Raw genomic sequence first — 18,772 nt, forward strand, 5'->3', positions numbered from 1 at the left:
ATGTGCTCCTATGCTGGGTGACCTTATTAGCAAAGCAGATCTCTTAACTTATCTATGCTTGCCCATCCTGCTGTACAGCTCTTCTCTGTGTCTCCCCCTGGTTTATATCAGTGGTATCAAATTCACATAAAAACCTGTGGACTGCATATTGAATTAGAAAATCCACATCATAACATTATTTCTGTTCAATTGTATTTTTATTTTGTCAGACATTTCCTAATTAAATTGTATTCTGGTTTGGGGAATTGTGGCTTGAGCCACATGTATAACACTTTACATTTATATTACAATTAGGGGCATGTGTCATATACAAGTAAGTATAATGCACAGTAGAATATGCAAAAGATAGCTCCAGATAGGGGGCAGAGTCAAGATGGTTGAAAAGACACACATTTCTTTCTGATCTTCTCCCATGACCCCCAACCTCTGAATTAGTTCTGGATGGCAGAATCCACAAATAATTGGGAATGCAACAAATTACCAGCAGAAGATAATTTCGAAGATCGCCAGAAAAGGTCTGTTTCAATCCTTCATGAAGGGAGGCAGCCAAGTACAAGTAGCTGAGTACAGATGCCAGTGTAGACAGCATAGACATAGGGCAATGCGGCCTCCCCTTGTTGGAGAATCTACAGGGAGGAATCTCCAGCAGTGTTGGCCACTCTGCCAAGCCAGTAGATCAGCAGAGAAGTTATAAAATATCCAACACAAACACAAAAGGTAAATAATGAACCCAAAAATGCCAGAATTTCACGGGCCACGCCCACCCAGCACCAGGAGAGTCAGCTCAGACTCAGCACAGCCCACCACTTGTACAGGAAACTTGGACAACCTACCCTCTCCTAAAAGCAGACCTTGACTTTCTCTAAAAATGAGTAAAAAACAAAGAGAACTCTGACCATAGACAGTTTTTTTGGTGAAAGAGAACAGATTTCAAACCTTGAAGAGACTAAAAGCAGATTGTCTCCAGATGAAGCCCCAAAGGGTGATATAAATTGGTCCCCACACAAAGCTCTCCTAGAAGAAATTAAAAAGGACCTTAAAAGAGAGCTGGAAGAAAAATGGGGAAAGGAAAGGAAAACTTTGAGAGAAGATTTGGAAAAGGCATATAACTCATTAAAAGATAGATTTGATAAAATGGAAAAAGAAACAAAATTTGTGAAACAGAAAAAGAAAATAACTCCCTGAAAAACAGAATTTGTGAGATGGGAAAAAAAATCCATGGAACAAAACAACTCATTTAAAGATATATAGAACAAAACAAAACAACAACAACAACAAAAAAAAAAAAACCTCATTTAATTGGACAAATACAAAAAGAAGTTAAAAAAAAAAAAGTAAATGAAGAAAATAATTCACTAAAATTCAGAACTGAACAAATGGAAATGAATAACTCAATGAGACATCAAGAATCAGTAAAGCAAAATTTTAAAAAATGAAAAAAGATAGATCCAGATAAAATGATCTAAGAAAATTATGAGGTCACTTTGAAATGGAAGAAATCACAGAAAACAGCTTTATGAAGCAGGTAGCATCTGAAATGGACCTTGAAAGATTTTAATAGGTAAAGTCAAGGCAGAAATATATTCTGGTTATGAGGAATAGCATGTAAAAATCCATGAATATAGAAAAATCATTACTGGATTTCACCATTTCTCATTCTACAATCCTAACTATCTCTACCTTTTCACAAGCCAGATTTCCAGGAAGAAGCTTTCTATACTCGTTGTTTCTGATTTTTCACCTCCCCTCACTTCTCATTTGTAATCTGGCTTCATCCCCACAACTCAATCAGAGTTGTCTGCAAAGTTACCCCAGATCTCTTAATTGCTAAATTGTTCTCCCTCATCACCCCTATCTCTTAGAATACCAAGATTCTTTGGGGATCAGTCAACTCAGATGCCACTTTCTTCAAGCAATGTCCTTTGGGTAAAGTCCTAAATTGCTCTCCAGAATGGTTGAATCAGTTCATAACTCCACCAGTTATTAATTGTTTCATTACATTGGTGTTTTAGTTAAAGCATTAGTGTTCCAATTTTCCTTTATCCTCTCCAACATTTATCACTTTTCTTTTTTATCTTATTGGCCAATCTAATAGGTGTGAGCTGGTATCTCAGAGCTGTTTTAATTTGCATTTCTCAAATCAAATTAGTGATTTAGAGCACTTCTTCATTTGCCTCTAATAGCTTTGATTTCTTCATCTGAAAACTGTTCATATCCTTTGGCCATTTATCAATTGGGGAATGGCTTGTATTCTTATAAATTTGATTCAGTTCTCTGTATATTTGAGAAATACTTTATCAGAGACACTTGTAAAGATTGTCCAGCTTTCTGCTTTCTTTCTAATCTTGTTGGCACTGGTTTTGCTTATACAAAAGCCTTTTAATTTAATATAATCAAAATTATCTGTTTTGCATTTTGTAATGTTCTTTTATCTCTTCTTTGGTCATGAACTACTGACTGACCCTTACTCTTCTAATTTGTTTATGGTATCACTCTTTATGTCTAAATCATACACCCATTTTGACCTTTTCTTGGTATATATCATTTGAGATATTGGCCTATACCTAGTTTATCTCCTATGGTTTTCCACTCCCAGCAATTTTTATCCAATAGTGAGTTTTTATCTGTAAGCCATAGTCTTGGGATTTATCAAATACTAAGTTAATATGGTCATTGCCCACTGTGTCTTGTGTATCAAATCTAATCCACTGATTCATCACTTTATTTCTTAGCCACCTCAACTAACGGTAAATATACTCACTGCCCTTCTAAGAGGCATTCAGGTGACTTTCCCTTGTGGACTGGATTTAAAGTCCCTTATCTCTCATTTCACCTCACTCTACCTCTGCATTAAAAGATCACATGGCAAATTCAGGTCATCACTAACACAGAATGCTGTTATTTGTTTCTGTCCCTTGAAATATATTTATTCCATGACCCTTGCCTCTTCTTCCCACAGAAACCCAATGATCGTGATCACAGAGTGAGAAAGGCAATTGGTAATGGCTTGCGGGGAGATGTTTGGAGGGAATTCATCCGGCGGTTTGGAGACATTCATATTTATGAATTCTATGCGTCCACTGAAGGAAATATAGGATTTTTTAATTACCCAAGAAAGATTGGTGCTGTGGGGAGACAAAACTTTTTACAGAAGGTAAGAAGAAAAAATAATGGAGATGAAAAATGGATTTAGTAAAGTTATAGAATGTGAATTAGCACCCAAACTAACATCTGCTTTCTTATTTTTTTTAGCAATTAACATCAAGAAAGCAAAAAGAAACCATTTTACAATAACAGAAACTATCAAATATTTAGCCATTAACTTATTTAGGAATACTCAAGACTTCTTTAAAGATAATTATAAAATTTTACTGTCCAAAATAAAGGAAGACCTGAATAACTGGGCAAACAAATTGTTCATGGATGGGTCAAAATAAAATAGTAGAAATGACAATAACTCACCAATTTAATTTACATTTAGTGCAACACCAATAAAAAATATCAAGAGATTTCTTAATAGAACTAGGCAATCATTCTTTTTTTAATAAAAACAAGTGGAGACCAAGTATGGTGACTAGACCTGTAGTCTCTGCTCCTGAGGAGGCTGAGGCTAGTGGATCACTTGAACTCAGATAATCTGAGCTACCCATAACAATAACCATTTAAATATCTGCAGGAAAATGTCACATATGTGGTGAGCCTCCATCAGCTGGGGGTACCAAATTACCTAAAAAACTACCAGGTTGAAAGTGGACTATGTCAGAAATTCGGTTTCTGCTCATTAGTGAAATGAGTAGCTACTGTTCTTACAGCCTATGAAACATAAGAAGATACAGTCTAGAAAAAGAGAAAGGAAAGAACAAAGAAATAAAAAGAGGGAAAGAAGAAGGGAGGAAGATTAAGAATACTGAGGAGCATCTGGAAGAGAAAAACTAGTGAAAGTGGTTTTATACCATAATACTTTTTAAAATAATACAAAAGATGAAAAAAATTATTTCAAGACTCTGTGGTTAAAATTAATATTCAGATATTTCTTAAGAACTATTTCAGAACAGTTATCATACTGAATCAATCCTAGGCCAGTAGTCTGTCTCTGAGAGGAACATCAAGAGCTAGATTATAAAAAGTCCTAGATGTTTTTGATATTGCTAAGCTTGACAAGTTAAGGATATGCTCTTTTACTATTGTGTGTCGCCATCTTAATTTCCATTCATAACTAACAGTGGTTCTATTATCCATAAATTTATCTAAAATGTTACTAAATTACCATTTGTATTTCTGGACAGCAACATTTCTTTGTATAACTTGTAAGGGGTATGGTGTGGTAGAGAGAGCCATAAAGACCAAAATTGAAGTCCTTCCTCTGACACATTCAATCTGTGTAACTAGGACTAGCTTATTTATCTTCTTACTGCCCCAAAGTAGCTTTTTACACTAAAAGTTGAAAAAGACTTGCCAATTTGCACTGGTGGATGGATTTTTTTTCTTATCAGGAATTCCCTAAACCAATAAATTACAAGCCCAGAGCCAAAAGAAAAACAAAAAAAAAATTTCTTAAGATAAAAAAACCTATAGATTCATGGCTTTATCTATTAAGTAACACTTACTGATTGTAAATGAACTTCTTTCACACTTCAAAGTGACTTTATCCCTAATTCCAGTGTCTCAGGATCTGGTGAGCAAGTCTACATTCAGCCAATTAAGTCTATAATCTATAATTGTATCTCATCCCCCCCCCCCACTTAAGTCATCATCTCTTCTGACTGAAAAGTGCTAGTCTTTGTCGGACTGCTCTTTAATATCAGATCTTCCTTCCCCTAAGTTTTTTGTGCTAGGATCGTAGATCTAGAGTTGGAAGAGATCTCAGAGGTCATGCACTCCTACTTCCTTAGTTTACAAATGAAGAAACAGAGTTCCAGGTAACACAGGTACTAAATGTTAAAATCAGGATTTGAAGTCAGGTCTTCTGACTCCATATATTGCTTGTTGTATTCTACAACAATCATCTTCCCCACCTATCCCCCCAGAGCTCTCTATCTTCTTGCATCAAAAGATCAGTGGGATTTTGCTGATCTAAGATGGGGGGGGGGGGCAAAGGGGAAGGGCATGCCAAGGAGAGTTCTGGTATGAACATAGGAGCAAAAGGGGAAGTATGGCATGTAGGGGGGACAATGAGTAATTCAGCTCGACAGGAATATTGAATGCATAGAGGGAAATAGTGGGAAATTAAGTCATGCTTATTGTTGGGGAAGGGAACTCATTGCTAACAATGCCAAACTCTGGATGGCAGAATGTCAACATAGATCTGTTCAGAATTCAGAAAATCTACTTGTGAGAGAGATGATGCTCACAATTATGATTGATTCTATTCTTGCTAGAAAGCTGTTTCGTATGAGCTGATTAAGTATGATGTAGAAAAAGATGAACCTGTCCGAGATGGAAATGGATACTGCATAAAAGTTCCTAAAGGTACCCTGATTTTTATTAAATGAAATAATTTGTAGTTCTCTTTTCTGTAAGAATGTCCTTTAAGGAGCATCAAGGTAGAATAAATGTAGCACAAGCTACATCACTTTGGAAATAAAGGTTTCATTTAAGTTTTAAGGAACCATAAATGAAATGCTCCAAACTACCAGTTATATAAAAAAGTCATTCTTTTACTCCTTATTCAATAAATATTTCTATGATCATATGTCAAACACTGAGAAAAGAGAGTGAGTTTATTGGTGTCTTTAACTTTTAACCTCAAACTGTCTTATATCTTATTGCAGTTTATCAGTTTATAGACTTTACTGAAAATATAAAAAAGAATTAGAATTATAGATGTATTATAGATATATAATTCTACATATAGAATTATAGATGTCTGGGTATATGCCTATCCCTTCAAATTGTTTCAGATCTCATCTTTGTTTCTAACTGTGGACTATGGACAAGTCATCACTTAGTTTTTCAGTCTTTTATCTTATCTGTGAGAATACAGGTAATACAGCCAGGTCCCCTTTGGAGCAAATAGTGAATCCCCTCAAAAGGTCACATGATTCAAATTTGTACTGCATTATTTCCATTTGGCTGGAAGTACTTACCATACTTTACATAATTATAACTTCAAATGAATTCAAATATATTTGTGCCTACTTTAGCAGATTCATTATTTGCACTAAATAAGACCTCCCTGTAATAACACTGATCTCTCAAAATTATCAGGAGGATCAAATGCCATAATGTCACAAAGATGTTTTGCAAACCTTGAAACAAGACAATAAAAAACGTCAGCTCCTGTTGTGACTATTGTTGTAGAGTCAAACCTAGTAGCCACTCTTCATTTGACCTTAGTCAAAAGGTAAGTTTCTGGTGAAACCTGATGACAATGAAAATATCTGCTTTTCTCCTTCTCTTGTCTTAGGTGAAGTAGGATTATTAGTTTGCAAAATCACACAACTTACACCATTCACTGGCTATGCTGGAGGAAAGGCTCAAACAGAGAAGAAAAAGCTAAGAGATGTCTTTAAGAAAGGAGATGTCTATTTTAACAGTGGTGATCTCTTATTAATTGATCATGAAAACTTCGTCTATTTCCATGACAGAATTGGAGATACTTTCAGGTTGGTTTCTGCTAATTATTGGACAAAACATTTTTTTAAATACCTACTGGGGCAGCTAATTGGTGTAGTGCATAGAAGACTAGCCCTGAAATCAGGAAGAACCTGAGTTCAAATCTGGCCTCAATCACTTACCACTGCCTGGCTGTGTGACTCTGGACAAGTCACTTAGCCTCAGCCAAAACAAAAACAAAAACTAATGAAACAGGAACTGTAATCGTTAGCCCACATTGGATTGCTTGCCATCCAGGTGAAAGGGTGGTGGGAAGGAGGAGAAAATCTGAAACACAAGGCTATACATGGGTCCATGTTATCAAATTATCTGTACATATGTTTCAAAAATAAAAAGTTTTATTAAAAACAACAACAATTTTCACCTTAACTCTGTGCTTTTGCTAAAACATTTTCAGGAATAAGTAGGTATCATTCTAAAGTGACAGACATTTTAGTTATTACTCAGTTCATCTGTTAACAAGCATATCATTGTTAACAAACATTTGCTATGCATGGTTTTTTGTGCTGGGCACTGTGCTAAATAGAAGAGATACAACAAGACATGAGTTAACAGTCCCTGCCCTTAAAAAGTTGATATTTGGGGAGAATGCCCATCCACACACTTATATATACAAACTATGGGCAAAGTCAATCTATGGTGTTTTTTGAAGGAAAGGCAATAGCAGCTAGAGGGATTGGAAAGGATTCCTCAAGGGGAGTTGAATCCAATGCTTTGCAAAATTCTGGAGTGCTAAGATTGAAGGGAGAAGGTCAACGTGCTTTTCAGGCATTGGGGACAAAGCCACAAAGAAGAGAGATAAAATATCCTGGGTGGATCTTCAAGAAGGTCAATTTGGCCACACCATAGGAGGAAGGCATGAAGGAAAATTATGTATAAAATAAAGTCTGGGAGTTTCCAAGAGTGATTATGAAATAAAATCAGGCTGTGCCAGGCCAAATTGCACCCAAACCCTAGACATATAATAGAAACATGACAAATGTGTTACTATAATTTTAGACAGAAATTAACCTTCCCTCTTTCTTTCCCAAATTCAGGTGGAAAGGGGAAAATGTGGCAACCACGGAAGTCGCAGATATCATAGGGCTGGTTGACTTTATCCAAGAAGTTAACGTTTATGGTGTCCCTGTACCAGGTACTTGCAAAATCCATTGGAAAACTTAAACTAAACTTCTAGACTAATGGAATATAGTTTTAACCTTGGGATAAAATTTGCTTTCTGTTCCCTAAAAACCAACAAAGAGCAGTTCTTTGAGTATTATAAAATGACTGAAGTGTTTGACTTAGGGTTTGAAAGGCCTAAGTGTGGTATCTTAACTTTTCTGAGTTTCCATCTGAAAAAATAAAGATAACCGATACTTCATGGAATTGAACTTCTTTTAGATTCAAATTATGACATTCAAACGTCCATAAAAGGTTTGGCAAAATTTTAGATCCTATCTAAATGGACCTAGAGTCAGGAAGACTCATCTTGATGAGTTTGAATCCAACCTTAGAAATTTACTAGCTGTGTGACCCTGGCCCTGTTTGCGTCAGTTTCCTCATCCTTAAAATGAGCTGGAGAGATAAATGACTTTCAGTATCTTTGCCAAAAAAAACAGATTAGGTTACAAAGAGTTGGACGTGACTGAAAAATGATGAAATAACAACAAAATGTCTATTGTTATCACCATCATCATTATTTTAATAACTAAAAAGTGGGAGATGGGCTGAGTTTTGTGTTTCTATAAAATCAAGGTCATTACATTTTAAATTAAGAACTACTATTTTTCATCCATATTTGTTATTTATGGTCAAGGGAACAGATAACTCAGAGATAAACTTGGTCATTGTGTGGCAAAACTTTAAACAGGCTGGACTGGGTTTCATGTCACCATTTTTCAGATTTGCTAACACTATGGTTCAGTGGCAACAATACCAAATGTTGACATGACCTGAGTTTAAATTCTGTTTCTGTCACTAATTTACTGTATGAACTTGGACAAGTCGCCTAATCTATCTCAAAGTCTACGGGGAGGAGAAAGTTTCAGTCTATAAAATGAGAGAGTCATAGTATATGACCTATAAGATCCCTTGCAGCTCTAAATCTACAATTCTAAAATAGATGAGAAGTCTGGAAGGAAATAAAAAAATCAAAGAATATTTCCTTTGACTTTTTGCACCTACACATGGAGGCAGAAAAGTAAAGCAAGTAAGGTTCCCAAGGAGAAAAGTTAGAATAATGCTCCTCTCCTTCTTATCAAGTACCCCAGGCATACAGCTCACCACCCCCAGGTGATTATCCTGGGGCATAGAACCATTTATCTGCCTCCCTTAGAGCAATGTTTTGCATTTCTTACTTTTTTTGCAAGCAAGAATCCAAAGTTCTCTTTTCTCCTAAGCAGAAGAAAGATTGATATACTAATGATTAATGCAATTTAACACTTACCTCAAGGTTATAGAAGTTAAAAGTACAAATACTGCTACGTATTATTATTATGCCCATCTCACTACTGGGGAATCTGAAATCTTTAAAGATTAAGTGACCCCTACACACCTGAGGTAGGATTCACATGGAGCTCTACTGACTCCAAATATATTAGGACAGTCACTGGACCAAGTTGCTTTTCAAAAAATAAAAATAAAAAATAAGGGTTCTAGAGTTGCCCTTGTTTTCCAAATCTTCATTTCATGGTAGAAATTATAACTGTGAACCAGGTAGCTAAAATTTAAGAGAGTCTCTAAAAAACAGAATCCTTACATAGAATAATTACTTAGCAGCTAATTAAATCGTAGCCCACATGAGTATTAACTGAAATATAGTGTTCAGATTATGGGACTTAATTGTTCAGTCACGGCTGACTCTTCATGACCCTATTAGGGTTTTCTTGGCAGAGATACTGGAGTGCCCCCCCACTATCCCCATAGATAGCCATTAACTTCTCTAGCTTATTTTACAGAAGAAGAAATTGAGACAAACAGAATTAAGTGACTTCCCTGGGGTCATCCATCTAGTAAGTGTCTGTAGCTGGATTTGAACTCAGGAAGATTAGTCTTCTTAACTCCAAGCTAGTGCTCTGCATACAATGGCTCCCCCTAGCTGCCCATGCAAATTAATAGTCTCATTTTATTCTTAGGTAGGGAAAGACTTGATTTTAAGACCGGGAATCTGAGTTTGAGTCCTAACTCTGATATTTACTACCTGTGTAATCTTGGGCAGGTTATTGAATCCCTCTATTTCTTCATCTGTAAATTATGGGGGTTGATCTCATTTTCAGTTCTAGGTCCTAGATTTAGAGATACAGCAGGCCCTTTTACATCCAGGACTCAGTGACTTTTCCATGTCCCCTTAGATAGCAAGATGGTATACTCTCCCTTCCTCCAAACTCAATACTATTTATAGTACAACTGTCTAGAATACCATGTTATTGGGTCACAGCATTTTGAGGTGACTCTAGGCTCTTGTAGGCCATGCCAGTGAAGCACAAATTTAGCAGTTCCTGAGAAAACTTCAATTGCAGGCCTTCTGGTAAGGACTGTTACAGGAAGACCAATGTATTTATTCTGAATTTGAGGCTTTTTCCCAAAAGTTTGGCCCACCAGATGATGACTTCTTTGGCCATAGCAACTCCTGGAACCATCCACCATCAGCCAACCATCTATAGAAATACAGAAAGCCTTGGAGTCCATTTATAGAGAGGAAAGAATTCACATCTGTGAAACAACTGCTCTCTTAAAATATTAGGAAGCTTCAACCTAGAATATGTTCATAAAAATATGATCAGAATAGCAAGAGTCTTAGAAACTATACTGTTGAGGGCGGTAGCCCCTTGGTATTCCTTGTTTGATCTACAACTTCCTTTGGGACTTGGACTTTGATACAAGATCTGGTCAAACTAGTCTGGGCTTGTACCCAGCCCCCCACTGGATCTGAGCTGGCTTGGATAAAGCCCGCCAAAAATCTGGCCTTCTAGGAATTAACCTGAGCTCCGCCCATTACTTCTTCAAGCAGATAAAAAGAGCAAAGCTAGAACCATCTTTGGTTCAGAGATTTGAAAGATGCCAGCCAAGATGCTTGCATCAGAGATTCTCTGTCCCCGCCGCCTTCGGTGTTTATTTTCCTCTACCTAATGCCTTTTACTAACCAGACCTTAACCTTGCTTCCAAACCCTGCAATAAACATCTTTTACCCATCTAGGTTTTCGGGCCTGTAAATTCATTTACAGGGGACTCTCGGCGCCACTAGACCTGATTTAACTTTGTATCCTAGCTCCGAATCCTAAGGGGTTACAGGGGAGCTCCATGTGACTCCCTGTTCCCCGAATCCTGCCACTAGACCTCACTTAATCCTATTGAGGTATATACCTCATTATTAGGTATTTATCTCATGATTTGGTTCAAGTTACCTCATAATTTTGAGGTTCCCTATTACCTCATCATATACCTCTTGAGATTCAAGTGTCTAAGGATATTTAGCCTGGAAAAAAAAAGTGTTATGAGAGGACATCATTTTATTTTCATTATTTGAAGGGCCCACATATAAGACTTGTTTTGGAGAACAAACATAACCAGTGGGTGGAAATCAAAAGGGTATTTTTTTGCCTCAAAATAAAGAAAAATAACTTTATAATACCTAAGAGTGTTTCTACAGCACAATGCACTAGCTGCCTTATTGTGGAGTGAGGTCTCCATCACTGAAAGTGGTTGATAGTTGTCCTTCATTCTCTACGAGGACCAAAATGATAATAATATGTTAGAGTTGAGTTACAATATGTCCAACTATGGCTGATCAAAGCAAGCTCAGAATTCTCTACCACAGGTCTAGCACAAATAGCCCATGTGAACATTTGGAGTATATTTTCTAAATTTGTACATCTCACATTTCTGAGCTAATTCAATTCTGTTTTGCTCATAAGAGCACAGTACCTACCTGATGAAGGCACATTATGCTGAGTGGTCCTGTGCCATTGTTTCCCGTGTCCCACAATCAATTCCAGAATTCTTAAGAGAGATCTTGAGAGTATCCTGTATCACTTTTTCTGACCACAAAGTGAGCTTCTGCCCTGTTTCGGTTCTCTGTAGAATAGTATTTTTGGCAAGTGTACATTTGGCATCCAAACAATGTGGCTAGCTTAACAGAGCTGTGTCCTCTGCAGTAGAGCTCACTAAAAGTATTTTAGTAGAAGCAAAATAACCATCCATTATGTATTTAAAGGAAAGACATTTGTTAACTGATCTTCAATGCCTTAGAATTCAGTCTAGATCTAGACTCATGGTAAAAGTAGAGGTCTGGACCATGGCATTCACCCTATCTCAAACCTCACTTTATCTAACATATCCATGAGAACTTCATTAGGTGTGGAGCCAACATAGAGGTTCTTACCTGTTTGGGGTAGACTTGGAATGTCTGATACTATCCCTAGCACAGATTTGAACTAGGCGTGATGCTAGAACCATTGCCCATGAGTTCATCTCTTTAGGCAAGGGATGACTACTTGGCCTGGACCAGAACTAGGCTGCCTCCTGGAAAGGAAAGAGTAAGAATAGCTATTGATGAGTACATTGCCTTTTCTATTAGAGAATAATAATTTACATTTATAGGGTACTTTAAGGTTTGCAGAACACCATATATAAATTATCTCATTTGAGTATCAGCATTTTGTAGAGAGGGAAAGTAAATGCCTGTCTCAAGCCTCTTCCTACTCTAGTCCCACTTCTGTTCAGCCACAAAAGTGATTTTTCCTATAGCAAAGTTGCAATCTCTCTCACACACACACACACACACACACACGAGATAAACTCTAGGGCTCCTATCTCCTAGATCAAATACAGAATGCTCCCAATTCAAAATTCTTCATAACGTAAGTCTCCTTTCCACTCTTTTTATACCTCATTCCCCAATACATACTCATTAATCAGTGACACTGGCCTTCTCACTGTTCCACAAACAAGACACTTCGAAGATCTTTCAACATTTTCTCTGGCTGTCCCCCATGCTAGAATGCTCTTCCTCTCATCTCTGCTTATCAACCTAAATTCCTACTAAACCTATCATTGGCCTTCTTTGAAACTGAAGAATGAACAACAATAACAGTCTTTTCCAAGAAGCCTTTCCCCAGTCCCTCTTAATTCTAGTACCTTCCCTCTGTTAATTATTTCCTATTTATCCTGTATATAACTTGCTCTCTATATATTTGTTTGGATGTTGTCTCCCCAATTAAGAGTGTAAGCTCTTTGTGGACAGAGACTGTCTTTTGTGTATCAATTACCACAGTGTCTGGTACATACTAAATGCTTAATAATTGTTTATCGATGGATTGATTAGCTCAGAGAGGTTAACATGACATACCCAAAGTCACACAGCTATTGTCAAATTAAGATTTGAACATGGGTCTTCTTGGCTCTGTCCATTATGTTCTACTATTACCATGCTAACTTAGAGGAACAGAAAGGTTTATACTGCTGAACTCTCTCTACATCCAGTGTACCTTCATTTCCTTTTTTTTTTTTTTTTTGTTAATTGGGCTTTAGAGAAATATCTGGATGGTTACTAAGAGTTGCCTTATGGTAACTACCTGTAGAAATAAAAAGGAAGTGGGGGGGGGATGTTAAGCTTAGGCTTCCTCATTCCGGTGTTTCCTTTTTGTTTTCTACCTTCATTAGAGAGAGATATAAACACACAATCACCTTGGGAGAGGTTTCAAAAGCCCGGGGCCCTCGTGACTAACATAAGCTGGCTCCCCCTTCTCTCTAATTACATATAAGTAGTTCTGGGAAGTAGAGCCAGCCTCCCCTAGAGCCATAAGATTGGGTAAAAGCGATATTAATGCCCGATTACTACTGGCCTCACAAGAAAACAATGATAATTGTTCTAAAAACACCTCTCCTTTTACTGTCCTGCCTGGTCAAGAGGAAATAAATGCTATTAAGATCAGTTGTGGTGATTGTCCCAACACTTCTCCACTTACTGCCCTCCTAGAGTGAGATAAATCCCTTGCCTTTAGGACTGGTTTACTTTATTGTATTAACTTGCTTTACTGTAAGGACATAAAATAATCCCACCTTCTACTTCACTTTTATTCTCCTCTCCCCTTTGTTACTTTTATCCACTCGTGTGGCCCCATTTGTGATTTTCTTGGCATTAAATACAAAACACTGGCATTCAAGGCCCTCGGGATCCTACTTAACTATTTCCCCCTTCCCTACCTTTCTTACTCTTACTCTTCACCAAATACTCTTCAGTGCAATGATACCAATGTCTTTATTATTCCTTAAACAAGATACTCCATCTCTTAGCTCCAAGGATTTTCTCTTGACTGTTTCCCATTCCTGGAATATATTGTCCCTTCTCGTCTCTGCCTACTGGCTTCCCTGGATTCCTTCAGGTCCCTATTAAAATCCCATTTCTGTTGTTCAGTCATTTTAGTCATATCCAATTCTTTGGGACCTCAGTTGGAGTTTTCTTGATAAAGATACTGGGGTGGTTTTCCATTTTCCTGTCCAAATCACTTTACAGATGAGAAGAATGAGACAAATGAGGCTAAGTGACTTATCTAGGGTCACACAACTAGGGAATATCTGAGGCCAGATTTGAACTTGGGTTTTTCTGACCTCAGGCCCAGCATTCTATCCACTGCTCCACCTTAATTCTAACATAATCCAAGTTTATTTCTAGAATTATTGGACTGATTCGGTTTTCTTTAATAGTATATTATGGTATAGTATATTGTACTATAATAGTATAGTATATTATATCATTATAGTATATTATACCATTATAGTATAGTATATTATACTATATATATATAATAACATGACAATAAAATGTCTAACATGGTAATTTCTCAATTATCCATGGCAACTGGAATACGTCAATAACTAATTCCTAAGTAATCCCAGAGCTTCACTTTATCTAGTGACTGGACTTTTTCCCCTTACCAAACCTATAAAAGCTGACAATAAAGAACCATTTTTTCTGGTTTGTGTTTAAGTTTCTTTTTTCTACCTACCTTCTAGCAGAAATCCCAATGAAATGAGATATAAGAGAAGCTGAGAGATATAGAAGAGAAGCTAAAGCCCCAGCTGGCTGGCAACTGGGTGGATAATCACTTTGCTGAATAACTTAGTATATTTAAAAATAAATATAGCACCCCCTCTGGAGGTAGGTCCCCAAACTGCAAAAGTGGATAAGTGAAGATCCATGAAAACTAGTAGGTGTTTCATGAATGCTGGTTTAAAAGGCCATTCTTTTTAGTCATTTAAATGCTTTCCCATCTTGTCTCAATAAGCATTGTTTATTATTGGTCACTTTTTTTCCAGGTCATGAAGGTCGAATAGGGATGGCATCCATCCGGATAAAGGAGAACCATGAATTTGATGGGAAAAGGCTTTACACTCACCTTGCTGAGTACCTGCCTAGCTATGCAAGGCCTAGATTCATTCGAATTCAGGTATGAATGCCAAAGAGGCAAGTGAACCATTTTTTTCCCCCAAGGAAATTCCTAGTACCCTGGCCCATCCCTTTAGAATGCCTATGTGGCTTCAATAAGGTCAGAGAAATGGATTATCACTTCCCTTTGGATCAGAAAATGCATTGACTTTATAAGAAAGGTGATATTATCTATTATAATGTGTGCCAGTGTAAATAAGTAGTTCTGAAACATAGATTCCAGTGCGGACTTCTCCAGGCTAATTCCACTAAAGGGCAGACAGACTACAGCTCATTCATTTGGAAATCTTTGCTTACTTAAAAGCCTAATTCAAATTGATAGGTATTTATTAAGCCTAAGAGTCCATACTCTTTTTCATTCGACCTCTAGGGCAGTCTGTTAAAACTAAGGATCCTTTCTCAGAATAATAGCTTTATATGCACAAAATAAAATATAGAATCTTACAAAGAAAACCAATTATCTTGAAATATAGTTATCAAAACTTTTTTTTAGGTTTATGGACTTCCAACTTGAGAAAACCTGACTGAAGCAGCTCATTGTAGAGGTTTAGGACTTCTTGCTTCAAGCACAAAGCAATGAAGCATCTGATAAGATCTTTTGACTTTGTACAATGGGAAATTTAACTGTATAGGTTCAGTCATTTGGAACCATGCTAGACTGAACATCTCTAACAGGGAAAAGAAGGTGGATTCTTTCTAGAGTGCTTTCAAGACCTTATCTGCATTAGCCAATGCTATTAAAAAAAAAAAAAGAAAGAAAATTTAATGTTCTGGGTCCACTTATACCTATGTTTATATAATTAGAGATGAAAGGGATCCAGAGGTCATCTAACTCTCTTGCTTTATAGATAAGGAGATTGAGAGACTTGTCCAAAGTGGATCAATTACTTTTTTAAAAAAAATTCTAAATACGGAAGATTTGAAGGATATGTGATTTCAAAATGGAAGACTCCATCTACAATGCAGATGGATAAAACTAGAGGGAAGCTGCTTAATTTCTACATGTCTCAATTTCCTCATCTGAAAAAGAAAGGTGTTTTGTTGTGCTAAACTTTCTGAGATTTTTTTCCAGTTCTGAATCTAGGATCTGAGGATCCTACCAAGGCATATGACTTCCTAAAGGAAGGGGACCTAGGAAGAGATGTCATTGGCCCAATGTCATGCTGTTAGTTTATATCACTGGAAAAATTTGTCTTCTGTCTTCCTAGGCTTTCTATGTCATGTTCTAAAGACCACTGGATTGGAATCAAAGGTCCTGCATTCACACCCCACTTCTGCCTCCTATTAATAGTGATATCCTGGGCAAGTCATTACCTTCCCCAAGCTTTTGTATAATGAGAGGATTGGACTAGAGGTCCCTTGCAATTCTAAATCTCTGATCCTCTGTCCAATGGACAATGCTGCCTCCTCTGAGTCCATGTGCCCAAAGCAAAAGATTTATGTAAGACTCCCAAAGCCTCTCTAATCCATGGAAACCTTCAGGAGGAAAAGTGAACATTTTAAACCTGCAAAGAACCATATATTTCTTTGTTCAGATAATATGGCCATATCTTAACTGCTATTCTTCTGCAAGCTAATTGTGACTATCAAAGGCCATAGCAGTGGAGGGCAAACTTTGACAGTTTCTACAAGCTGGAAGGGTTTCAAGTAGAATCAGATTGGCAGATGCTGTAAATGTTGCCTGAGGACTAGGGTTTAATAAATGCTTATTGAATGAATAAACAAATTATTGGGTGTTTTTCAGGATACCATTGAAATCACTGGAACTTTTAAACACCGTAAAGTAACACTTGTGGAAGATGGATTCAATCCTGCTGTCATCAAAGATGCCTTGTATTTCTTGGATGACACAGAGAAAATGTACATACCTATGACTGAGGACATTTACAACTCCATAAGTAATAAAAGTCTGAAACTCTAAATGTTTCCAGGACAGTAATTACAACATAATCTCTGAATTATACCCATTTCAGCATTTGTTATAATCCAATTTTAATTTGATTGAACATTATAAAATATAATTTTCTATGAACTGATGCACACTATAGGGGAAAAGGGGTTTTTTGTTGTTTTGTGTTGTTTTTTTCTTAAATTTATCTGAACTTTTGCAAATGCAAAGATATAGAGTTAATTTGTTTTTAAATTTGCACCTACTGTTTGTATTTTCAAACTGAATTTATTGAGGGAAGGGGATATTTTTTTTAAAAAATAATAATAAAACAGATCAACAATAAAGTGTGTGATGGTGTTGTTTCTTATGTTCTTAATCAGCTGTATTCCAAATGTAGCCCTCATGTCAAGTATATCAATAACATGAAGGACTCAGGTTATTGTTCAAGGAATGTACCTTTGGAATGGTTTGATTTCCAAACCAGAAATCTGGGGAAATTGCTGTCCTGGATATCCCAGGAGGGTGACACTAGTTCTTCCTTACTGGTGAAATTAGGTGTCAGTGAAATCAAGAGTAACTGAGTATTGTACAAATGGGTATTGTGCAAATGGGCCAGTCACAGGAGTTCAGGGCGCACCAATGAACATATTTACCAGTATTGTTTCCATTTCCCATTGTCATTCGAAGTTCTGGTTCACAGCTTTAGGGAAACTGCACTTCATACAAGGTGGCATAGTAGATAGTAAATACCCTTCAGCCCTAACCTTTACTGTTGCAGCTGCTCTCACAAAGACTCATATACTGGCCAAGATCCTTTCTGGCATCCTTGTTCCATTGAGGTTAGCTGGAAAAGTTCCATTGACTGATAATAAATCGCCTTGGTATTTCCACTGGGAAGATCTGGAACTTCTCCAAAGTCAACCTAGAGATTAGCACTTTTGGGCTAGTTCTTTTCCCCTATGTTTGGCTGCCAAAATAGTGATCCTCCTCCCACCCGACTACAGATTCCTTTAAGGATCCTGGAATGAGTTGTCTTATAAGAGTTCCCTATGACTAGAGAGAAGTGTTTGAGCAGAGGCTACTGACAATTTGTCAGGGATAACCGAGCTTAAGCCATATTTACAGACCAGAACTGAGATGCCAATAGAATACTGAATTTTTTTCAGAGAAATCTCAATGACCCCCAAGATTATGTCCTTGGGATTTATCCAAGAGTCTACAATACTATATTGTATCTATATCTTGCCGCTGAACCCAGATGGCTCTGGAGGAGAGAGCAAATCCAATTCACTTGCAACTCAAGATGTTACCTTCCTGACATCATTGGTTCTTTTCAAAAAGGAAGGACAAACACAGGAAGACTGCCATTTGAAGAATGGTGTTTTCTGTAACAACGAAATTGGTATCCAATCCTTTTCCTTATACAAATTCCTTTTGGTAGTTTAATCTAGTATACTCAGCACTGGCCGTTTCTAACCCATTAGAATCATTGATTTACAGCTGAAAGTGACCTTAGAGAAAATCTGATCAGATCCATCCCAGGTGCCCCTTCCATTTTGTAGATAAGTAACCCAGAGATGAAATGATTAGCCTTAGATCAAACTAGAAAGAATCAGCATTTTAACAACTTTTTCTGTCACAGTACACTGCTTCCTAAGTGAAGAGGTGAGGTTTCAGCAGCCACGTGAACAAAGAGAAATCTTTGAAGACATGTACGATGGCCACATTATACTAGTACTTCACTGTAAATGTGCATTTGGGGAGAGACTATTGCATCAAGGGCAATCACTGGGACAGCATTCATGCAAAGGAGGAAAAGAGAAAAACAAAGATGGTGG

General features: G+C 37.1%; 1 protein-coding gene across 1 annotated transcript in view; it reads left to right on the plus strand.

Annotated features, from left to right (window-relative positions):
* Window positions 1-17,278, plus strand: part of SLC27A2 (solute carrier family 27 member 2) — a 60,979-nt gene extending 43,701 nt beyond the window's left edge. The window contains exons 5-10 of the mRNA XM_074294474.1: window positions 2,960-3,154; window positions 5,379-5,469; window positions 6,407-6,605; window positions 7,653-7,750; window positions 14,914-15,044; window positions 16,788-17,278. Coding sequence (XP_074150575.1) covers window positions 2,960-3,154; window positions 5,379-5,469; window positions 6,407-6,605; window positions 7,653-7,750; window positions 14,914-15,044; window positions 16,788-16,964 — 891 coding nt within the window. The 3' untranslated portion in view covers window positions 16,965-17,278. The remainder of the gene's footprint in view (window positions 1-2,959; window positions 3,155-5,378; window positions 5,470-6,406; window positions 6,606-7,652; window positions 7,751-14,913; window positions 15,045-16,787) is intronic.
* The last annotated feature ends 1,494 nt before the right edge of the window (window positions 17,279-18,772 follow it).

The sequence above is a fragment of the Sminthopsis crassicaudata genome, chromosome 2 (assembly GCF_048593235.1).
Source record: "Sminthopsis crassicaudata isolate SCR6 chromosome 2, ASM4859323v1, whole genome shotgun sequence".
Taxonomy (NCBI): domain Eukaryota; kingdom Metazoa; phylum Chordata; class Mammalia; order Dasyuromorphia; family Dasyuridae; genus Sminthopsis; species Sminthopsis crassicaudata.